At 17.1% G+C, this 26,856-nt stretch overlaps 7 protein-coding genes across 7 annotated transcripts; 4 read left to right on the plus strand and 3 right to left on the minus strand.

Annotated features, from left to right (window-relative positions):
• Positions 1-279: 279 nt before the first annotated feature.
• On the minus strand, positions 280-2,256 carry PADL01_1102700 (conserved Plasmodium protein, unknown function; the record flags this gene model as incomplete). Its single annotated transcript, XM_028682478.1, has 1 exon — positions 280-2,256. The coding sequence occupies one exon, from the start codon at positions 2,254-2,256 to the stop codon at positions 280-282; it is 1,977 nt and encodes a 658-aa protein (XP_028538752.1).
• Positions 2,257-3,208: 952 nt separating this feature from the next.
• On the plus strand, positions 3,209-5,122 carry PADL01_1102800 (radial spoke head protein, putative; the record flags this gene model as incomplete). The annotated part of the gene is made up of 1 exon (XM_028682479.1): positions 3,209-5,122. One exon carries the CDS (start codon positions 3,209-3,211, stop codon positions 5,120-5,122), a length of 1,914 nt encoding a protein of 637 aa, XP_028538753.1.
• Positions 5,123-5,407: 285 nt separating this feature from the next.
• PADL01_1102900 (RNA polymerase subunit, putative) lies at positions 5,408-6,592 on the minus strand (the record flags this gene model as incomplete). The annotated part of the gene is made up of 6 exons (XM_028682480.1): positions 5,408-5,455; positions 5,566-5,615; positions 5,696-5,799; positions 5,905-5,968; positions 6,065-6,248; positions 6,482-6,592. 6 exons carry the CDS (start codon positions 6,590-6,592, stop codon positions 5,408-5,410), a joined length of 561 nt encoding a protein of 186 aa, XP_028538754.1.
• Positions 6,593-8,256: 1,664 nt separating this feature from the next.
• PADL01_1103000 (metabolite/drug transporter, putative) lies at positions 8,257-10,549 on the plus strand (the record flags this gene model as incomplete). Its single annotated transcript, XM_028682482.1, has 9 exons — positions 8,257-8,668; positions 8,802-9,134; positions 9,247-9,360; positions 9,491-9,560; positions 9,715-9,777; positions 9,890-9,966; positions 10,095-10,154; positions 10,269-10,319; positions 10,476-10,549. The coding sequence occupies 9 exons, from the start codon at positions 8,257-8,259 to the stop codon at positions 10,547-10,549; spliced, it is 1,254 nt and encodes a 417-aa protein (XP_028538755.1).
• Positions 10,550-15,352: 4,803 nt separating this feature from the next.
• On the plus strand, positions 15,353-19,783 carry PADL01_1103100 (calcium/calmodulin-dependent protein kinase, putative; the record flags this gene model as incomplete). The annotated part of the gene is made up of 1 exon (XM_028682483.1): positions 15,353-19,783. The coding sequence occupies one exon, from the start codon at positions 15,353-15,355 to the stop codon at positions 19,781-19,783; it is 4,431 nt and encodes a 1,476-aa protein (XP_028538756.1).
• Positions 19,784-21,927: 2,144 nt separating this feature from the next.
• On the minus strand, positions 21,928-22,239 carry PADL01_1103200 (histone H4; the record flags this gene model as incomplete). The annotated part of the gene is made up of 1 exon (XM_028682484.1): positions 21,928-22,239. The coding sequence occupies one exon, from the start codon at positions 22,237-22,239 to the stop codon at positions 21,928-21,930; it is 312 nt and encodes a 103-aa protein (XP_028538757.1).
• Positions 22,240-26,069: 3,830 nt separating this feature from the next.
• PADL01_1103300 (histone H2B) lies at positions 26,070-26,423 on the plus strand (the record flags this gene model as incomplete). The annotated part of the gene is made up of 1 exon (XM_028682485.1): positions 26,070-26,423. The coding sequence occupies one exon, from the start codon at positions 26,070-26,072 to the stop codon at positions 26,421-26,423; it is 354 nt and encodes a 117-aa protein (XP_028538758.1).
• Positions 26,424-26,856: the final 433 nt, after the last annotated feature.

A 26,856-nucleotide genomic window follows, 5' to 3' on the forward strand; every position in this document is an offset into this window, starting at 1 on the left:
AAAAAAAAAAACAAAAATTTTTTAAATTATGAATCACAAGCATATATATATATAATAATACATTTATGTAATGTTTTTACAAAATGTAATTTCACACTTCTTATATTTTTAATATTATACTTTGACAAAGGATTACATAAAATTTATCAAGATCATTAATATTCAAATGGAGTAAATATGTGTATAATATGTTCATAGATCATACATATAAATAACAAAACGTGCAAATATATATATATATATATATATATATATATATATATATATATTTATATATAATTATTCCATCAAATACTTTTTGACGTTCCAACATTTTATGGTCTGGTCCCAAGAAACAGAAAAGAGAAGATCATCTAACCATTCCATTGATGTAACACGACCTTTATGATTCAACATTGATAAATGCGCATATTTTATTTTGACTTTTCTAGTAGAAGGATATAAATTATTTATAACATTTTCATTGTTATAAAAAAAGGATTCATAATCAGATTCATTAAATTTATTACTTATAGGTGATTGAATATTTAAATATTTATTTGTATCTTTTGATATATTTCTTTTTATTTGACTTCTTTCATTTTTCCCTTTATATATTTTATCTCCTTTAGTATTAGAATAATTTATAGGTGATGGTATATGTAATTTATTCGTTACTTTAAATTGATCATTTCTTTTTTTATTTTTTAATATATCCATTTCTTTTATGGATTGATTTTTCTTACTATTCATTAATTTATTATCCATTTTATTGATATTTAAAGAGTCATTTAAAAAGAAATGACCTTTATGACTCTTCTCCTTATCTAACTGAGTCTTATTCATTTTACACATATTAAATAATTCATTTTTTGAAACAGCTTGTACTTTTTTTTTTTTCTCATTAGATATAGTTAAAATGGTATTAGGTGTTATAGTTCTTTTTTTCTTTTGAAATTCTGATAAAATATTTTCATATTTTTTGCTGAAGATGTTTTTTCTTTCTTTTTTTTTCTGTGTAGTATCATAGGAATTATTTACACAATAATTGGTATCAGAAACGATAGATGAAGAACGCATATTTTTATAAATATTACTAATATTAATATTATTAATATTAATATTTTTATTTTTATTCTTTTTATTATTATTAGGTGATATCATTTTGTTTTCTTTCATTATTTTATTATTTTTTTCTCTATTTATTTGAAGAAAGCTATCAGCCATTTTATTATTTTGAATATTCATCACCTTCACCTTTAATGGATCATTTACAGGAGAATCAAGATCAAATGAAAAGGCTGAAGAAGGTGATATAAGATTATTATTAAAAGATGAATATGTTTTATTTTCTTTTCCTTGCTTTGTTTTATTAACAGACCATAATTTTATACATCCATTATCAGAAGAAGAAGTAAAATAAGAGAAATTTTTTGAAAAAGATAAATATCTTATAGGAGATGTATGTCCAATATATATATGTAAAGGTTTCTTTTCATCAATATATCTTATATCATATTTTTTAATTAAACAATCGGAAGCACCAGAATATAAAAAATAATTATAACAATAGAGACAATTAACAGAATAATTTGAATGTAAATTATTATTTTGATAAATAGGTAACATACATCTTAAATCAAAAAATAATATATTACCTTTATATGTACTAAATATATGAAAATTAGGATTCATAAGAATATTATCATTATTATTGTTTATATTATTATATAAATTATTATCTGTATATGATGATGCACAATAGTTTATACAATCTCCTATTTCTTCATATCTATATATATTTTTTTTTTTAATTAAATCAAAAAAACAAATAGATCCGTCTTTACTACCATATGATATCCTATTATCATCATAATAATTTATAGAAAATATTGAATTACATTCACTTATATAACTTTCTATTATTTCTTCTTTATCCATATTAATTATATTAATATTATTATTCATATTTGTTCTTCCTATACATAAATATTTATTCTTCTTAAAATAACTAGAACATAATATAGCATCATCAAATTTTATGTTTACTATATTCTTTTTATCTTCTAATCTCCATACAGATACTAAATTATCATGAGAAACTGTGCATAATTTCTCATTATCTATCAAATGAACTCCTTCAATCGAATTCCTGTGACCTTTCAAACTCCACAATGGTTTTATGTTCTTTGCTACATTCTCACACGAAAATAATTGCTCATTATTTTTTATTTCAAAAATATAATCTTCACTTGAGAAATACCTTCGAAATTCCATTCTCAAATTGGAATAATATATAAATATATATAAAATATGTGTGTGAATTATTATATGTACACTTAACTTCTATAAAGAAATATTATATAAAAAAGAAACACACAAAAAAATATATACATATATATATATATATATATATATATATATATATATATATTTATTTATATGTGATTAAATATAATGTTTCATTATATTTTTCTTCGAAATATATTTTCATCTTATAATATCAATATAATTTCGTCATATCAAAAAAAAAAAAAAAAAAAAAATTAATTTATAGATATATTTTTTTATTATGTATCATATTTTTTTAACTTCACATATTATATGCATCCCATATATTCCTCTTAAAATATATATACATATTTATATATTCATCCATTTATATCATTCGTCTTCTTTCACGCATTTTCTACTAGCTGTCTACAAAATGTTTCATTCTCTTCATATTAAAAAGGAAAACATTACAAAGTAAATAAGATCAACATATGTTATATAAAAAAATAAGTGTCCATTTTAATCATAGTAATATAATATACTCTTATATATATATATATATATATATTAAAATTTATAAACAGGTTATACTCCTCATTCGTAAAATATAATAAGTTTATATATACATATATATATATATATATATATATATATTTATTTATTTATATGCTTCCTTTTATTATATCTCAATAAGTCCTTTTTGTCTTATATCAAAAATTAAGTAATGGATACAACCTTTCTATATCTTTCTCTCTCTATATATATATATATTTTTTTTTTCTTTTTAATATGTTGAACTATAATTATTATTTTATAAAAAAACCTTTTTCATATTGTTTACAACTAAAAATAACAGAAAAAATATAAATGTATATATATATATATATATATATATATATATATTAAATATTGATCATGTACCTTCATATATATATATGTTAGATATCAAAAAAATATGAAGGGGAACTTAATACTCTCTCTTAACAATGCCAAAGATTATCTAAAGAATAAAAACGAGGAAGGGAATAATGTATATGATCACGTTTGTGATATTATCAATTTTATTGTTGTTGAAAAACCAGAGAAATGTTATGAAAACTTTGAACTTATATCAAATCATTTAAAAGAAAGCAAAAAATGTAATGATGTAAGAATTATGGATGAAAAAAAAGATGGATTGGAAAAAGAAAAAAACAATCTAGATAATTATATATTAAATGATCACATAAAAAAGAAAAAAAAATGGTTATATAAAATGAAAAAATGGTACTTTGAAAATAATATGGAAAAGAAACAAAATAATAATATATTATTTTTGCCATTCTTACATAATATATTTCAACAAATGAAATTAATAAATTGGGCAGGATATCATGTTAAAAATAATTTAATATGTTATATTAATATGTCCATGAAAAATATTATACAACAATATAAAGATGAACTCTTATCATTACGCTTCTGGGGTATTATTAAGGGAACACATAATGATTATTATATTCTAGAGGGAGAGGTCAAAAAGGATATAACTATTTTTTCAAAAAAGAAAAAAGATAAAACGGAAAAAAATTCTTATGATGATGAGGATACAAACAAGGATGAGCAATCTTCTCATTCAAGTAATGTAGTGAAAAAAAGAAAAAAAAAGAAACGCGATGGAAGTGATGAGGATGATAAAAGTGATGAGGATGATGAGAGTGATGAGGATGATAAAAGTGATGAGGATGAAAAAAGTGATGAGGATGAAAAAAGTGATGAGAATGAAAAAAGTGATGAGGATGATGAGAGTGATGAGAATGAAAAAAGTGATGAAGATGAAAAAAGTGATGAGGATGAAAAAAGTGATGAGAATGAAAAAAGTGATGAGAATGAAAAAAGTGATGAGAATGAAAAAAGTGATGAGAATGAAAAAAGTGATGATCATAATAATTATTTTGAATATAGCAAAACTAAAAATAATACATTTCAATATAAAAAGGATGACTATGAAAGATTCAATAAAAATGTTAATAAATATGTATATTGGGTATCTTTGAATGGAATAGAAAATTGGATATTATTAAAATCGACTACTCCAAAATATATTGAAATAGCTAGCAAAATGAATAAAATGCTTACTGGTAATATGAATGAAACCATAAATTCTTTTCCTAATCTTTCTATTAAGGAAAAACATTATCTAAGAGCCCTCATATCAATAATTTCATCCAACACACATATATCACCTCAGAATTATTTTATAAAAAAAAAGGAAGGTGAAAAAAAAAAAGGTGGGGGAAATTATAAGAATGATGAAAATGGAGATCAAGATGAAGAAGAAGAAGAAAATGATGAAGAAAATGAAGAAGAAAATGAAGACGAAAATGATGATAACAATAATGATGACAATAATAATAACAATGATGATGATGAAATAATTAAAAATAAAAATTTTCATTTCGATATACAACTATTAAAGAATATACAAAATTGGGTTTATTGTAAATTCTCTTTTTTACCTAATGGTCATATTTTTTATCCAAAAAGTGGAAATTTAAAAAAAAAAAAAAATTTAACACTTTTTATGAATGAAAATAAAGTTTTAAATATTTTACGAAATATTTCTGATCAGCAAGATAATAAAAATATATGGAAAATAAAACATCTAAATCATGGAGATTATTATGGTAAAAATCAATTACATTATGATATTATTATTATTTATAATTTCCTTTTTTATGGTGCATTTACTATATATTCTAATAAAGAGTATTTCAATTTTTATATTGGCAATGGTATAAAATCCAAGCATGCATATTTACATACATACCAGCCTCAAAAAATTCAGTCCGATAAAAGTGAACTATCAGAAATTGAGCAAACAGATTAAAAAAAAAAAAAAAAAAAGAAAATACATACATAAATATATATATATATATATATATATATATATATATATTATATACAACATAAATATGACATTTACAATTTTATTGTTTTAAGTTATTTCAAAGATTTATAAGTATCTACACAAGTGATACAATAAACATATATATTTATAAATATTGTCTTTTTTTTAAAAAATATTAAAAAAAAAAAATTTATAATAAACTTAAGGGTAATACATATTTTGATAAAATATACTTAAAAAAAAAAAAAAAAAAAAATTCACGTTTTATTTCCACCACTTTACTAAACCCAGACCATCTTGTTGTACAGTCCCCTTAAAAAAAAAAAAAAAAAAAAAAAAAAAAAAAAAAATATATATTAACATAACATATGTAAATATATATATATATATATATATATATTATGTTTCACATTTTATATTACCGTTATGGACATGGATGGAATGGACTCATCCTTATTCATCTCATTGGGATCTTCAAATAAAAAAAAAAAAAAAAATGTTCAAAATATATAGTTATAAATAAAAACATTTATATATAGTTATATTTATTACCACTAAAATAAGTGTCCAATATTCGTACTCTTATCAGTTCATCTTTAGTATAAAAAAATTTTATGCCTTCATAAGTCCAGTACCATTCCTTTTTCTCCCTATCACTAAAATGAAAATATAATATATATATATATATATATATATATGAGGGATTCTCATTATGTGTGTTTGCTTATATATATAATATAATTTTTCTTAATTTTTTTTACAATTCTTTTGGCTCCTTTAAATTTGCACTATTTACACGTATATTTTCAAAGAAACCTAAACTAACTATAAAAAGAAGGAAAAAAAAAAAATATATATATATTGTATATATATATATTATATATATATAATATTTCTATATTTACACATTTTTTATTTTACTTATTATTCCATTCGAATCTGAACTTTTAACAAATCCCTCTATAATTTCATTTTCAAAAGGTTGAAAAATAACCAATCGAAAAATAACCTTTAATCTTATTTCACCACTACCTTTTATAATTTCCTTATTTTTTATTTCTATTATATCATACAAACCAACACAAAAACCAACATTTTGTATGACCTAAGAAAAATTCATAAATAATTCAGAAGAAGACATAAGATATAAATAAAACATAGATAAATATTATGTATAAATTAAACAGTTCTTTTAAATTTCTTTTTTTTTTTTTGTAATGGAACACCCAAAAATATATATATTATATATAACCAATTACATATATATTATTATACATATATATTATTATACATATATATTATTATACTTATATATGTTTACATATTTTATCGTTTAACCTTATCAATATATTTAGCTCTTAATAAAAATTCAATAACATTTTTTATTTCGCTATCTTTAAAATGAGTTTCTATATTTAAAACATCTTCTATACGAAAAAGAGAAAACATACTATATATTAAAAAGGAAAAAAAAAAAATAATAATAATAATAAAATAATAAATAAATAATAAATAAATAATAAATAAATTCTATATATATATTATATATATAAATACACAATGTTGTAATGTTGGATCATATATAAAGGGGAAAAAAAAAAAAAAAAAAAAAAAAAAAAAAAAAAAAAACATACATACATATATTATATATAATATTAATAAACAAAATAATACATTTTTTAAAATATTATATATAAAATCAATTTCTGTTTTCTATTCCTTTTGATTTTTTTTTTTTTTTCATATATCTTTTAATTTTATTCATTCTATGGAATATTATTAAAAAAAAAAAATAATAATAATAATAATAATAATAGTTATATATAATACAAAAGGAATAATATAATGTATTACATTACATATATACAATCTAACATATATATTATATTATATGTATATATATATATATAATATATATATATACATAATACGTTCTTTTAATATTATTATTATTATATACCATTTTATGGAGAGTTAACACAAAAAAGAAAAAAAAAAAAAAAAAAAAAAAAAAAAGGAATCTACACAATTGAAGAAAGAAAAATATTCCAAATATATTCATATTTCCAACTTTCATAAATTATAATATATATTTATATTAATATATTTTTTTCTATATTTTATAATATATTTATTTTCCTTTTTATTGATATATATAATAAGAAGAGTATATAATATATTAATCCATATAATATATATATTATATATTTATTTTTTTTTTTAACCTTTTTCATTTTGCTGGCCTTAATAAATTTTTATCTGAACATAAAAATATATATTAATAAAAATTATAATTATATATATATATATATATTATTAATATTATACCTTCATTATTTTAAGAATCAATAAATTATATATTCTATTAATTTTTTGTAATTCTCAAGAGAGTATACACTCACAAAAGTTTCCAGCCCTTTTCCATTAACACAAAAAAATATAAAATAAAAGAGAATGTACAAAAATATCTATTAATGTTGTGACAGTCAGGTTTCCTTTTCTATACCTTTGTCAGATATTTAAAATTTTCACTTCATAAAAGATTAACTATTCTATAATAAAAATTATAAAAAAATGATACGGTAAGGAATATGAATAAATATATATATATATATATATATATATATATATATGTGAACATAATATTATACTACAAAGGAGAAAGCGCAAAAAAGAAAAAAAAATATTAATATATATATATATATATATATATATGTAATATTATATAAATATACACACATTGTTTTATATATTTTTTTTTATATTTCTTATTTTTTTTATTTTTTTATCTATACACCTTTGATTTTTATAGATTAGATAAATGGACACAACCGCTATATAATTTAGTACAATTCATCAAATAAATCATTTTTTTTTTAATTTCGAAAATATATTAAAAATTCACAAAAAAAAAAAAAAAAATATAAATAAATAAAAATATATATATAAATTATATATCTGTCAGAAATTTTGTATATTACTCAAACGGTGATAAACGAGAAATATATTAGAATAAAAATATATATATATATACATATATATTTAAGAAGGTGCGATATTTATTTTATATTTATTAAAATAAAAAGGAAGCCGTAATAAATGATGAATTAAAAATGAAAAAATGGAAAGAGAAAAGAAGATGGCATATAAACATTATATTGATGTTTTTACATCATTTCTTCGATAGAATTAATTACTCCATGAGGAACACATTTTTACATGATCACTATATTTTTATGAAATTTAAAAAGAATAAAATTATTGGACTTCTATCAATAATTAATTCAAGTGTCTGTTTAGTTATATCACCAATAGTTGGATATTATTGTGATAAGCATAAAAAAGAAAGGAAAAAAATGTTACAGTTTATATCAGTATCTTATTTGCTAGTTAATATTATTCATTATATGTTTATACGGACCAACAGTTTAAGTTTAATCATATTTGTAACAGCCATTTCAAAAATGCTGCATGAATGTTCTCATGTAATAACAGAATCGATATTTATAGAAAGTATAGATAGAGGTAAAAAATATAAAATATATAAATAAATAAATAAATATATATATAAATAAATATATGGTATATTATATATTACCACGTTTACACGTTTGTATATATATATATATATATTTATTTATTTATTTATTATGTTTAGGGAAAAAAAGCTTGATATTTACCTACCAGAAACTCATAAGTACAGTTGCTACTATGCTAGGACCATTTTTTTGTCTAATATTATTTTATGTATATAACGATAAATGGAATATAAAAAATATTTTCATCATATTTCAATTTTCTATATTAACTATTGTACCACAAACTGTTATAAGTTTTCTATGGGAAAATAAAACTGTAGATACTATAAAAAATTCAGAAGAAATAGAACTACTAACAAAAAAAAATGATAAAAAAAATATGTTCTGTTTTTCTACGAAACATATACCATATATTGTTTTTGTCTCTCACATGATAACCCTAGCAGGAGCAGGTCAGAATAAAATAAATAAATAAATATATATATATATATATATATATATATATATATATATATATATATATATTAATATATTATTATAATATATATTTTTTTTTCTTTTCAGGAATGACATTTAAATACTTTTCGTTATTTTTAAAATCAGAATATAAGGTTTCACCAATATTAATGTGTATTCTTAATATTGTTATTCCGGTGTTGTTAACTGTTTTTACATACAGTAATAAAAATGAAATAAAAAAAATATATATATATATATATATATATATAGGATACGTTAATAAACATGTTAATCTTAATCATTCATATTATAAATTAATTATATATATATATATATTTTTCCCTTTTAGTTTCACAGAAATTGTCCAAATGTATTGGAAGGGCTCAGGTTTCTTTGTTCTTTACAACCATTGGTTTTCTGTAAGTTTTAAAAAAATAGAAACATTTTAACCGTATCATAATTTTTTTTTTTTATATAAGAGTTTTATATTAATGTGCTTTCATAGCTATATCGGTATGTATAATATTTATGTATATATGTTTTTTTTTTTATTTTATTTTTTTTTTTTAATAGGCTTTTGTGTTCATTGCTATATATTCAGAATTATAAAGATGTCTTAAAAGTACATGTTTTTAGGTAACTACTTAAATTATCTTTTTTAATGTTTTTAAATAATATAAAACATATAAATATATATATATATATATGTACCATTCTAATTTTTTTTTTTTTTTTTTTTTTTAAATAGGAGTGTTTTTCAAAATTGCACGAATTCAATAGATAAAAGTATTTTATATGATTTTATTGATACAAATAGATATACAGGTAACTAAAAAAAAATATAATTACATGGAAATTTTTGTATAATAGTTCATATGCTTATAAGAATATATACATTCATATGTGTAATATATAAATATATATATATATATTTTTTTTTTTTATTATTATAGGAAGATGGATGGGTGTACAAAGCTTATACTATTTAGTATGGTCCATTAGTGCTTATTTTGGTATAATAATTTTAATAATACACATTTTTTTTTTTTTTTTTATAATGATTTTTATACATTCATTTCTGTTATTATCTAAAAATATTATACCTCTTTATTCTTTTTTTATTTCAGGTGGTTGGTTGTCAGATATATCGTCATATAGAAATACGTTTAAAATAACAAGTAAAATAAAAACTAATATAATAATATATTATTCACTAATTTATATATATATAATATATGTTTTATAATTTTAATGTATATATAGGATTACATATATAATTAATAATATACATATTATTTTTCTATTTTATATATTTTATTTTTTTCCTTTCTTAGCATTCTTTTATTTGATCTCACTGATAATTTACGCTCCCCTATTATGGTTAGTTCCTGTTAAGGAAATTGTCTGAACAAAGGAAGAAACAAATCACAAAAAGGTTCATTTGATTTTTACAGTTATATATATATATATATATTTATATATTTATGAGGACAAAATTAAAAGTGTAATATAATCATAATATTGTCATTTATAAAATGTACATATGTACATCATTAATAATTTTTAATACTAACATGAACAATGTATCTAGTGTTATGTATAATTAGGTTAATTTGTAGATATATTATATTTTTGTGTAGATTAACATAAACATAATTATTAAGCCAATTATATATATATATATACATATATATAATTTTTATATCTTTTTTTTTTTTTTTTTCTTTTTTTTGAATATAAATATATGATAATGTCTACATAAAATTAGATTCTTTTAAATATGAATGTATAAATACTTTTATAATTTTTAAATTTTACACCTTTGTTTTTTTTTCTTCTTTTTTCTTTTTTTTTTTATATATCTTTATTGTTATATTTTATCCATATTATTAATATTTTATAAAAAAAAATTTTTTTATTTATTTTATTGTTAATATTTTTCGTAATAATACAATTGTAACTGATATTCAATTTTTAATTTTTATAAGTTTATCAAAAAGACAACATATATAAATATATATATATATATAATATTCTTTTAAGCAATTATATGTACTACCAGTTTATGTAAATTATTCATATCAATTCTTATAAATTAAAAATACAAAAATATAAATATATAATCAATTTTAAATTTCTCTATATTTATTATTCATTTATGTGTACCCGAAAATTGAGCTAACAAGTGGTTCCTTCCCATATAATTAAAAAAGAAAAAAAAAAAAAAATTTGAGCACAAAATTGCATAAGAAAAAACAACCTTATTAGATTTATATTAAAGCAATTTATTAAATGAATAAATATAAATGTTTATCCCCTCGTGGGTTTTACTAATATATATATATATATATATATATATATATATATATATATATATATATTTAATTATATATTTTCCCAATTAAAATGTTTTGGTCTTGTTTTTATATAAGGAAAAAGAAAACAATATTTTTTTCAAAAATTATAAAAAAAATTCTGAACAAGTCAGGAAAAAAAAAAAAAAAAAAAGAACACAACAGGACAAGACAGGACAGAAATTAATCTTCATATTTTATTTTTCATTTATTTTATTTCTATTATAATTAATATATATATTTGTTATAAAAAAAAGGATGTACTTATAAATGTCTATTACCTTCATATGAAAAGAAAAACTTATATTAAACTCAAACACAATACATATATATATGTATATTCTTATTAATATATATATGAACCCTTGAGATCATTTTACTTTATCATTTAAAATAAAAAATATATATATATATTAAATTCCATATATTATTTTTCAATTATAACTAAAAAAAAAGACATAATTCATATAACACATTAAAAAAAATATAATAAAAAAGTAACATTAATCATATTTATATTATTTTAAACTGTAACAAAATATAAATTGTTTAATTAAAACTTATAAGAAATAAAATATATATATATATATCCATATAAAAATGAAATTAAAAAAATCTTCATAATCGTTGATACATTTTTCCTTTTTCTTTCTATTTTTTTCTATTTTATTTCTTTTGTTTAAGTAGTTATATTTATATTACCTTCTGGATAATAAAATTACATGATACTTATATATTACATACGCGTCTTTTTTATTAACTTTATTGTAAAATAAATACTTTTATAAATATCATACACAAAAAATTAAAAAAATGAATATATAAACATATATATATATATATATATATATATTACATATATTTTCTTATAATTAAAATTGTATCCCGTTTCTTTTTTTTTTTCTTTGTTTTTTCTTTTTTCTTATTATAATTATTAATTAACATCTACATATTTGAATGTTGCTTTTAATCATTTTAATTTACATTTTATTAAAATTTTTAAATATATTAATATATATATATATATAATAATATTTTTATATTTTTAATGCGATATTTACAATTATATAAATAATATTATGATAATGTCTTAATTTTTTTTTTTTTTTTTTAATAATGTGCATGAACTTTATATATAAATTAATATATACATATATATATATAATTATTATTTATTTATAAATTAAAAATTATAGAATCAAAAAAGTTTCTTTAATTTATCTATATTATTTTTATGTGTACGTTATTATGTACGCAATATATCATACCTAAATATATAGAAAATATATGTTATGTGTATATATATATATTTTTTATATAACAATGAATTATATTAATATAATATATAAATAACAATATTTATTATAATAGTTGATTATACATAAAAATATATAAATAAATATAAATAGATTATAAATATAAAATATTAAAAAGGATAATAAGGAAAGAATTAACAGAAATAATTAAAAATTAAAAAAAAAAAAAAAAAAAAAAAAATTTAATTTACGTGATTCAAATAATTGTTAATAAATAATAATAAGTGCAACAGAAATTAATTTTACTTGTCTATTTTTAAGTACATTTTTATGGTTTCTATTTTTTTTTTTTTTTTTTTTTTTTTTTTTTTAATTTCCTTACATCTACATAAAAAAAAATTAAATATTTATCTATTTATATTTTTCAGGTGTATTCAAATATATAAATATATACACATATAAATACATTTATATATTTACAAAAAAGACTATATAAGCATTTTTATGTGTGCAAATCTATATAGAAAAATTGATGTTATATTTATTATTGTATATATATATATATATATATATATATATATATATATATATTTGTTTATTTATATTATGTTTTTTATTGAATATAATTGTCTTTTTTTTTTTTTTTTTTTTTTTTTTTCTTATAAAATTAAAAAAAGGAAAAATATATTCTTTTCTTCTGTTTAATCTATATATTGATAACTGTGCATTATATATATTATATATGTATATGTACGTATTTTATTTTATTTTTTTTTATTTTCTCCTTTTTTTATTTTATTTATTTTTTTCCCCTTTCTTCCTTCTTTTAAAAATTTTTTTATATTATATTTTATTACATTTTATTATTTCCATTTTTTAATTATCTAATAATTTAAATATTTTTCATTTGATCTTTCTCTTTTTTTTATTCTTTTTTTCTTTTTTTCTTTTTTTTTTTTTTTTTTTTTTTTTTTTTGTTTGTTTCTCTATATTACTTTATTTTAAAATTATTAAAGTAGACACTTTATAACTTGTAGATTGAAACATAGTTAATCATTCTTTTATTTCTTTTTAAATATATCTCCATGTTTATATTTATATGATATATAAATATTTGACGCAAGTACAATTTTTTGAAATAAAAATAATATATATATATATGTATGTGTTATATTTTTATTTATTTATTTCTTCATTTTTTTCTTTTTTGATATATTATTCTTTATATCTATCATTTTTTTTTATGTACATTCTTTAAAAAGGACTTTATTATATTTTCACATAATTTTTTAAATTTTCCTAATTGAACTTATTTATTTATATTTTTAATTACTTTCTTTTGTATTTTTCATACTTTGTTCTTTGAATTTTTTTATTTTTATTTATATATATTACTACACATTTTAATTTTTTTTTTTTTTTTATCTTTCTATAAACATAAGTATGATATATATATATTAATATGTATTTATTTATATGTACAGAATTTTGCAACATCATTATATATATATATAATATAATATATATGTGTATGTATTAATAATATATTATTTTATTTATTCATTTTATTATATTTTATTTTATTTTATTTAATATTTATATAATCCTTATTTTAAATATATTTCAATCAATTTATATACACATATATATATTTAACATCCAGCAAAAAAGAAAATTACTTTCTTCATAATTAATATATTTAAATTTTTTTTTTTTTTTTTTTAATAATTTATAATTATATGCAATAATATACATTTCTTAAGTTTATATATTTTTTTATTATATTAAGAATAAATCGTATATTATTATATATATATATATATATATATATAATTAGACAAGCTTTCAATTCTACAACATTTAAATAAAATAAATTTTTTTCATGTTAACACGTTTCATTTTTTTTGTTAAATGTATTTATATAAGTCATCATTTTTGCACTTATATAACATATATATATTTATTTATATATTTTTTTCTTAAGAACAACCATAGGTTATATATAAAAAGGCAAATATATATTATATATATATATATATATATATAATTGTAGATATTTTTAATTTTTATTTTATTTATAAAAATTGTAATTAGCTTTTAAAAACAAAGAGAAAAAAAAAAAAAAAAAAAAAAAATTGAATCTTATCATGTAACTATTGATATAATTAAATTCATTTCATTTCATTTTCTTTTATCTTATATTTTTTTTGTTTTTTAATCTTTTCATTTTGTCTTTGTATAAAATAAAATATGATTTTATAATTAATTCATACTTTCAACAACAAACATGAGACTATATACATAGATATATATATATTTATTTATTTATAATTATTTTTTCTTTTAATATATATACATATAATATGCTATCCCTTAGCTTACTATAGAATAAAGTGTGATGAAAATAATGGATTTATTGTTTCACTTTTTTTTTTTTTTTTTATTCCCTCTTTCTTAAAATATAGAACATAACAATTACACTCATAAATAAATAAATATATATATATATATATATATATATATTTATTTATTTAATAATATTTTAATATTTTAATATTTTTATACTTTTATATTTATATATTTATTTATTCATAATACAAAATGACAAATAGCTACGATCATGATAACAACATATTTTTTGAAGAGAAAAAGAAGAAAAGAAAAAGAAGCCTTTCTATAAACTCAAACTACCCAAATAAAATTCATATATCAAGAGAAAATAAAAAAAAAAAGACAAAAAAGAAAATAATAAAATTAGAGAATGAAAAAATTGAAGATTATTTTTTAATAAAAAAGTTTTTACCCATATGTGAAGAATTTTTATTAAAAAATGAAGACAATGTGTTTTTCCATTTTTTTAAAAAAAACAAAGAAATGCTAATGGAAAACATAAAAATGGTAAATGGAAATATAAATAAATCAAACAGAGAAGCAAAATATAATAATCAATCGTGTAAAGAATTACAAGACAGTTATCATAAAAACAAAAATAATCCACATGATGTTGGTAGTTTATATGATAATAATTATTCATATGAATCAATGGAAAATATGTTAAAGGAAAAAAAAAAAAAAAAAACGAAAAAAGAAAAAAGTAGAAAATTTAATTTATATAAAAGTTATATAAAATTTACAAAAAAGAATTTAAAAGAAATTGAATTACCTTTTGATCGAGCTGTTCTATTAAATGTAATTGATAAAAAAGACAATACAAAAAAAATAATAAAAATAATAAATAAACAAAAAGTATTGAATTCATTTGGAGAATCATGGCAATATATGATGGAATATATTATATCATTAAATGAACATAAAAATTTAATGAAAATATTTAATATATATGATGATAATAAAAATTTTTATATTGTTATGGAGAAATTATATGGAAAAGAATTATTTAATTTCTTAGTTTATAAAAAACAAGTGAAAGAAAATATCTGTAAATATATTATAAGTCAAATATTACAAGCTGTCTATTATTTACATAATCATAATATTATTCATAGAGATATTAAACCAGAAAATCTTATGTTTAGACATAAAAAAACAAAACATAAAGGTTATATGTATAATTATGAACTTGTTTTAATTGATTATGATACATGTCATTTTATAAATAATTCAGAACAAGCATCTACAAATATTTTAATGAACACATTGGTTTCTTCATATGGAATAACAAATCAAAATTGTAATACTTACAATAATAATCATAATCATAATAATAATAATTATGATTATTATAATACTTGTTCACAAAATAAATCTTATCAACATAGAAATATAAACACCCATAATAATAATATTCATCATAATAATAATCAATTATATTCCAACACACATGCAGCTACAGCAAATTGCTTGCTAAATCATGTGGATAATAACCCAGCTAGCCAAAAAAAAAAAACAACATCTGAAAATAACAAAGAATTGGAAAACGAAACAAATAAAACACCATATGAAAAATATGAAGAAAAAAAAATATATCCAAAACAAAAAAATCCAATTACAAATATATATTTATATAACCAATCAAAAGACATAACAAAAAGAATATGTTCAAAAAATCATCAAACTAATGAAATAAAAAATACAAATAATGATGATCAAACAAATAATCATAGAACAAGTAGTAATAAGAAATATATAAAATTAGTGGGAACATATGGATATATAGCTCCTGAAATTATTAAAGGTTTTAATTATTCTATTTTATCAGATATGTGGTCTATAGGAATTATATTCTATATTTTAATGACTGGTATTACTCCTTTACCTATGTGTTTAATGGTTAATTATAAAAATACTAAAGATATATTATTAAAGAAAGAAAAAAAAGGCATAAATTTTAATCTTTTATCATTCCATAATTATCCAATTGCAAAAGATTTATGTGAACAATTCTTGCAGTTTGATCCAAACAAAAGAATATCCAGCACAGTTTCTGCAGCTAATCATCCATGGTTGAAGTATTTCCTTATATTAAACAAAAATAAAAAAAAAAAAAAAAAAAAAAAGAAAAAAAAAAATTTCATGTGCACCACTCGTTGGATATATCAACACAGTGAAGACAAACAACAAAAAAAAGAAAAGAAGAAAAAGAGGAACAAACAAAAAAATAAAAACAAAAAAAATAAAAATATGGACAATAAGACTTATAGTTTTTGTTATGATCAAATGGTGAAAGAGGTAGACCATGATAAAAGTGTAGAAAATGTTAATAAAATGAATAATTTGAATAAAATGAATAATTTGAATAAAATGAATAATTTGAATAATATGAATAATATTTATAATATGAACAATTCATATAGTTTATATAACGATAATTATTTTAAATCTCGTAATACTTGGCATCATGAAATTAATAATCAACTAAATGTTATAAATAAATATATATATCCATTTACATGTACTAATAAAAATATGAAAGAAAATAATACATACATCAATACTTATAAAAATAATACATATATCAATACTTATAAAAATAATACAAATTTATTCTTACATAATAATAACTATTATTATAATAAAAATGATGAACATATAATTAATAATAATAATTCTAAACATTTAAATATATTTAATAAAGACACATATGCATATCCTTCATTTACAATACAAGAACATAATAAAAATAAAAACAACAATAATAATAATAATAATAATAATAATTATAATAATAATAATAATTATAATAATAATAATAAGATGGAAGAATCTTTACATAATAATATTATCTATCAAAAGAATAAACAAAAAAATATATATAATCAATGTATGGAAAATAATTCTATTATTATAGATGAATATCAAAATAATCTACATAATAATAATAAGCCATCATTTATTCAAGAACAACATAAAATGTATCCAAATAATTCTTCACAAAAATATTCTTTCAAAAATTATGATGTTAATAATAATTCTTCCTTAAAAGAAAAAAAAGTGAACACACAAAGTTTTCTTAATACAACAAAAGAAAGTGAGAAAATAAACGATGAAGCCAAACAAAATAATATTATATCTAGACATTTTAATCATACCAAAAAAGAAAATGAAACAGAACAATGTATGAATGATATAAACAAAAGAGATATAATACAACCTTTAAAAGATATAAACATAAATGTTATAAATTTTTTTGATGAATATCATCCAAGCAATGGAAACATTTTTATCACTACAAAACATCTGTCAGAAAATACATACAGCAATGAAAAATTTATTGAATTATTTGAAAATTTTGTACAAAAAAAAAAAAAAAAAATTCTTTCTTTTCATAACAATTTTAATGAATTCCCTATCATAAATAATAATAATAATAATAATAATAATAACAATATTGAGATAAATCAAAATTATATTCAAGGGAATTTACATTTACAAAATATAAAAAATGATATACATTTAATTAATAAACAATTAGATATAAAAAAAAAAAAAAATGAATATCAAACAAATCATCAAAATTATGTATATCAAAAACAAACTAATTTATATAAACCCAACATTATAGTCAAAACTGAAAAAGAAAATGAAAGAAGAAATGTAAGGGGAAATGAAAAGAATAATGAAAAAGAATATAAAATCCAAGAAAATTATATCAACAACATTCAACATAATAATGACAACATACAAATTTATAAGGACAAAAAGATCAATTTTATGAATACTAATTCAGTTAATATGTATCATGATAATATGTCCAAAAATATGAACATTGATAATTATTCTATGTTTAATATGTATGAGAAGGAACAAAAAGAAATCAGAGAAAAAATATTGAATGATTCAACAAATAAACAAAGGTATATAAACAATAATGATAGTTATGATTATAACATTTGTAATAATAACACAAATAATCATGAAGATGAATATAATACTTATAAAAAATTTTCTCATACAACTCCAAAGAAAAGATCTCATTCACTTATTCAACAAAATGTTGATGAGCAATATGAAGAGACACAAATATATGATATAACAAATGACATACATGATAATAATAATAATAATAAGATGAATAATCAGTGTGCTTCTCAAAATAAAGAAATAAATTCTATAAAAGTATATTCAGACAAACCTAATAATCATAGTAATATTTATAAAAATAGAACACAAAATAAAGATTCAACTAATACTTTTTCTACATACACAAATAATTTATCAAGCTCATTAAAACATATGAATAATACTTTATTATGTAAAAAAAAGAAAAAAGAAAAAAATAATATAATATATGATAATTTAATTACTATTACTGTATCATGTGATTCTTCTATATATAATAAAAATCAAAATAACACTTACTCTTCATATCAAAATAATATTAATAATCCATATATGAATCAATCAAATTATTATATAGAAAATAAATTTCAAAAAACACTCAATCCTTATGAACTTGATCATATTTCAAAAAACTTACCACACTTTTATCAATTACCGAATCAACTTAATAGTTGTGAAATAAATAATAACAAAATGAAAAGAAAAAAAAATTGTAATTCTCAAAATATTTAACTTTAACATAACAAAAAGGTTAAACGAAAAAAGAAAAAAAAATATATATATATATATATATATGTATATAATAATGTCATATATATATATCATATATCCTTCAGCCTTATGACAATCTCTTTTGAAATTGTTTCTTTAACACATTTCATAATATCAATTTTTTTTTTTTTTTTTACATTTTCACATTGTGTGATATAACATAATATATATATATATATATGTATATATTTTTATATTTTCATATATGCTATTAATATATATCCCTTTTTTTTACCCTTTTGGAAATGTTAAAAGGAGAAACATTTGAATGGAACTTTTTAATTTTAACAAAAGTTCATGGACATAATTCTCTTTACACGTATTTTATTTTACATGTTTTTATTTATTTATTATTATTTTTTTTATCTTTTTACATTTTATTGCTATATATCATTCTATACTTATTTTTATAAAAAAATTAGACTATATTATAATTAAAATTTTAAGGAATTTAAAATAAGTTTTTATAAAATACAATATAAATAACAAATTAAAATAAAAATACGTATATAACTCACAAAAGAAAAAAGAAAAAAAAAAAAGAAAAGAAAAGAAAAAGATAAATTTAAAGGTTCTTTCGATCACAAAGATATATATATATATTATAATGTATCCAATTTATAAAACTAAAATATATTTCTTAAATGAACATAAGAGAAAATATTTAAAAATATTGTCTGGTAATATTTTTTTTTTTTTTTTTTTTTTTTTTTTTCCTTTATTGGCTGACACATTTAGCTAACTAGCCATTTCCCATTTCATCATATATTTCTGTTCTGTTCTCTTCCTTTCTTTTTTTTTTTCTTCTTTCTTCCCACACTCACATAAAATATATGTCACAAGTGTATAAAAACTAATACATATATACATCAAAGGAAACAAAACAAAATATAAATAGGACTAAACAAATACTAAAACAATAATAGAAATAGAGCTTCATTATTTATTCAATAAATATTATATATATATATATGTACATATAAATACTTTCAAACATACATCTTGCCAATTAAATGAAAAATAATTGCATAAAACTAAAACATGTTTATATACTACATTTAAAAACATTATATAACTTTCAAATGTTGTAAAAAAATAAAAAGAAAAAATTTCCATTCAAGATCAACATCAATAAGACACATAAAATATATACATATATATATATATATATATATATGTGTGCGCATCATATATAACAGTGGTGACAACAAAAGGGTTTTATACTGATCATAGAAAATTTAAATAAATATATATATATATATAGAAACATTTAAGTTGTAAAGAAAAATTCTCTTGTTTTATAAAAAAGTTTAATGGCTTCTAGTGAAGCCTAATATTTTATACTATTGCATAAAAAAAAAAAACATATGGTATAATAATAGTGTATGAAAAAGCAAAAAAAAAAAAAAAAAAAATATATATATTATATGTCTTTAAATTTAATATGAAAAAAAAAGAAAAAAAAAACAAAAATTTTTCCCTGTTTTAATTGGTATTCGCTTTATTTATATATGTATATATATATACATATATATAATTTATATATATAATATATACCGTGAATAATTATTTATAAAAATCCACACATGTTACATATTTACATTTGGTAAGTGAAACATAATTAAAGTTTCTATTCTTACTAAAATATATATGATGTAATAATGAACATATATATATATATACATATATATTTATTTATATATATATATATACATAGATACATATTTATTGTTGACTGATTTTTTTATTCAATACTGAAACTTTTTTTTTGTTTTTTTTCTATTTTTTTTCTTTTTTTTTTTTTTTCTTTTCAAGGATATTACTATATATAAATATACATTATTAAATGTGATAAGGAAAAAAAAAAAAGTCAAAAAAATTAAAAAAAAAAAAAAAACATATATATATTATATATATATGAATTTTTTTTTTTTTTTTTTTTGATCTTCTTCTTTTCTTTCAGTGGGTACTGGTGGTATTATTTAATAGCATATAATATATATATGATATATATATATATTTTTATGCTATAAATTATCTGTTATTGTTTATATATATAATATATAAATAAATACAGTTTTTTGGATTTGGTATTATACTTATGTTTAACCTCCAAAACCATATAAAGTTCTTCCTTGTCTTTTTAAGGAGTATACAATATCCATAGCAGTGACGGTTTTTCTTTTAGCGTGTTCAGTATACATGATGGAATCTTTAATTACGTTTTCTAAGAAAACTTTTAAAACTCCTCTGATTTCTTCATATATTAAACCAGAAATACGTTTAACACCACCTCTTCTTGCTAAACGTCTGATGGCTGGTTTTGTAATACCTTGAATGTTATCTCTTAAAATTTTTCTGTGTCTCTTAGCTCCTCCTTTTCCCAAACCTTTACCTCCCTTACCTCTTCCTGACATTTTTGATTATATTTATATATATATAATAAAATGAAAAAAAAAAGAAAAAGAAAAAAAATTCAAAAAAAAAAAAAAAGTTTTTTTGAATAATTTTATATATATAACAATAAAATGTTATGTTAATTTTTTTTTTTTAAATTATAATTTTTTTTTTAAATATATATATTTTTTTTTTAAATTTTTTCGACATTTAATTAATTTGAAAAAAAAAAAAAAAAAAAAAAAAATTTATTTAATATATTTTTTTTTTTTTTTTAATTTTAAAAATTTTTAATGTATATATCAAAATAATATATTAATAAATATATACATATATAATAATATTATTTTATATATAAATATATATATATATGTAATAAAAAAATAAAATTTTTTAATTTTTTTTAATATATATATATGGTGCATTTAATTTATATATAAAATTATATATATATAATTTTATATATTTTTTATATATAAAATATATATATTTTTTATATATAAAATATATATATATTTTATATATAAATTATATATATTATATATACATTACATAGTTTTTTTTTTTTTTTTATGTATGCATTCATTTATTTATTTTATTTGGAATATGATTTTTGAGTCGATTTTTTTTTTTTTTTTTTTTATATATAAATATATTATATATTTATATATATGAGTTAAAATATTATCAATATATATATATATATAAATACATCAATAGTATATAAAAATTAATTTTTTTTTTCCTAGTATTTTAAGCATGTAATTATTAAATGCTATTTTTTTGTTATAATATATATATATATATTTATTTATTTTTTTATATTATTATATCATGTTTAATTTTGCATAAAAAATAATATTATTAATATATACACTTAAACATATATATTATATATGTATTTATGTTTACATATTGTATTATATACTATGTATATAAATATATATTTATATAATATATATATACTTGAAGGGATCAAAATTTTGTGCTATATCATGCATTTATAATTCATCCTTTTTTTTATATTTTAAAAATATATAAAAAATAAAGTGAAATATTAAAATAGCTGTTACTATTATGTATATTAATTTATGTATGCTCTAATATGAGCTAGTAGCTCTTGTGCAAAGTGTGAAGACGTAAAAAAGTAAAAAAAAATAATAAATATATAATATATATATATATATATATATTATTATTTATAAAGGCAATGCTTTAAAAATACTTAAGTATACCATCTTATATGTATATATTTTTAACTAACTCAATTTCTAATCTTGTTTTGTTACTATTATTTTAAATACAATATAATGTGTATATATATATATATATATATATATATATATATATATAATATAGTAATTAATACTATAGTAATATAACACAATATTGCAAGCATATACAATTACTTTTTTTTTTTTTTTTTTTATTCTTATGTATTTTTTACGAACTAGAAAAGCTTTAAAAATACTTGAGCTTTATATGTACAAGGCATATCAAAGGTTTTTTTTCTTAAATTAGCATATATATTAATATATATATATATGTATGCATTCCTTTCTGTTTTACAAAAAAAAAAGAATTCCATATATTATATATTAAAATAAAATAACGATATCCTTTTTATTAAATTTTAAACCTTTGAAATTTTTTTAATGTACAAATATTTTATTATTAAGAACTTCTTCATTTATTTTTATAATAAGATAATAATGATATATATATCATCATCAAAATATGAACTGTAAAAATCTTATATAAAAAATTGTTATGTTCATTTGTTCGAACATATAACATTATTAGAAAAAATATATATTTCACCAATTATATGCATTCATTATAATAACAATGTCTTTTAGTTCTTGTGCTTATGTAACATATAAGACACACATGATAAAAAAATAAAGGAGGTAAAAAAATATATATTAAAGACAATGACAATTTTTTTTTCTTATTCAAAGGAATACAACCATTGAGTATAATAAAAGAAAACAAAAAAATTTGTATATAGAAACATATATATTTTAATATATAGAAAATTGCATGAACATATTTTCAACTTTACCCATTTAATAAAATTATATATAATTATCAAAGGATACCTATCAATATTAATAAATGGTTTATATTTAATTTTTCTCATAAATTATTGAATACATTTAAAGGAATTAATTATTGTTCTTAATACAAATGAGGAAAACATATATGATTAAAAAAAAAAAAAAAAAAAAAAAAATATATATATATATAGATTTTATTTGAGGAACATATATAATATATATTTTTTTTTTTTTGTAATTTGTTCGCTTTAATATATTTTATATAAATGTTAAAAAGATAAATATTTTTCCAAATTATAATATAATAAACAAACATAGTTCATTTATTACATTTGTATATATATATATATATATATATATTTTTTTTTTTTTCAATTCAAAATACAGCCGAAAGAAAAAAGAAAAATTGAGATATTTATATATACTTGTATATGTATTATGTTGAATAAATATTTAAACATGTATAAAAAATATGATTAGCATATCATAATTTTCATTACAATAAATATATATATTATATATATATTATATATATATTATATATATAATATTTAATATATGACGATACATAATAAGTTATATATAAATATATAAAATACATATAAAATATGTCGAAAAATATATTTAATTTTTTGATCATTTGCTGATTTATTTTATATATATTTTTGAACAAAAAATTTTCATAACTTGAATGAAAAAAATATTTCCTATTTGAATAAATTTGTTTTATATTTTTTTTGTTTTATTTTAATTTTTTTTTTTTTTTTTTTTCATATATAAATACATGCACACAAAAATATAAATACATTGTAATTATGCAAAAGGAATTTTTTTAAAATTTACAAGAAAAAAAAAAAAAACTATATTAAATATATATAAATATATATAAAATATATATAAAATATATATAAAATATATATAATATATATTAAATATATATTTATATAGCTATTATCATATGTATTATTATATATATATATGATTTTTTTTTTTTTTTTTTTTTTTTTTTTTTATAAATGTTCAGAATATATTATGATACGTTCATAAATTTATATATAATATATATCATATTTATATATAAAAAAAAAAAAATTCGTGTGTGCGCATATATATATATATATATATATATATATATAAATATATATTATATATATATTAATTAAATAGCGAAAATTATGCAGAGACGATATTTCATATTTGCATGTGCATATTAAAAGTATCGTTTAAAAAAAAAAAAAAATGAGCATAAATATATATATATATATACACTATATTATATATATAAATACATAAAATATATATAATATATATATATATTTTATATATTATATATATATATTTATATATATATACAATGCATTTATATATATATATATATATAACATTATATATAATATATAATATTATAATTCATATGTACATGTAAAAAAAAAAAAATAAAAAAAAAAAAAAATATATAAATATATAAATACATATAATATTACATATATATAATACATAGTATATCATATTATATATTCATTTATTTTTTTTTTAATTTTTATTTTTAATTTGAAAAAAAAAAAAAAAAAAATATATATTTAATAATTTATTTATTTATTTTTTTTTTTTTTAATAATAATTATATATAAATTAAAAATTATTTAAAAAAAAAAAAATTCAGCAATTTCTTTACTTGAAAACTTTTCTTCACTTTTTTTTTTTTTTTATTTTTATTTTTCTTTATAAAATATTTTTTTTTAAAAAAAACTCTTTTTTTTTTTTTTTTTTTTTATTAATAATATTCCAAAATGGTATCAAAAAAACCAGCTAAAGCTAAAAAAACCGGAACTGGTCCAGATGGAAAGAAAAAAAGAAAAAAGTCAAGATATGACAGCTATGGACTTTATATCTTCAAAGTTTTGAAACAAGTACACCCAGATACTGGTATTTCAAGAAAATCCATGAACATCATGAATTCATTCCTTGTTGATACATTCGAAAAAATTGCAACTGAAGCTTCAAGATTATGCAAATATACCAGAAGAGATACCTTATCATCACGTGAAATTCAAACTGCTATAAGATTAGTTTTACCAGGAGAATTAGCTAAACACGCAGTTTCTGAAGGAACCAAAGCTGTAACAAAATTTACCTCCAAATAAATTTTGTCAAGCAGCATCTTACGCGCACAAATATAAAAAAAAACAAAAAAAAATATTTGGTTCGCATTATGTATATAATGTGTAACATCATATAAATCGAAGTATATGCATATATATGTATATGTAATATATATATATATATACATTTATGTATTTCCATTTATGTGGTTAACCAAAAAAACACAAAAAATTTAAAAAAAAAAAAAAAAAAAGAGAAAAATTAAAGAAAAAAATAAAAAAAAAAAAATTTAAGAAAAGTGAAATTACCAAAGAAGAAATAAGCTTAATTGATATTATATAAAGAGAAGAATAATTTTTATATATATATGTATGTTATTGAAAAACAAAAAAAAAAAAAAAAAAGAAAGAAAAGAAAGAAAGAAAAAAAAAAAAAATTATATTCAAATGATCTAAAAATGAAATTTAGGTGTTA

The sequence above is a fragment of the Plasmodium sp. gorilla clade G2 genome, assembly GCF_900097015.1.
Source record: "Plasmodium sp. gorilla clade G2 genome assembly, chromosome: 11".
In the NCBI taxonomy this organism is placed as follows: Eukaryota; Apicomplexa; class Aconoidasida; order Haemosporida; family Plasmodiidae; genus Plasmodium; species Plasmodium adleri (nom. inval.).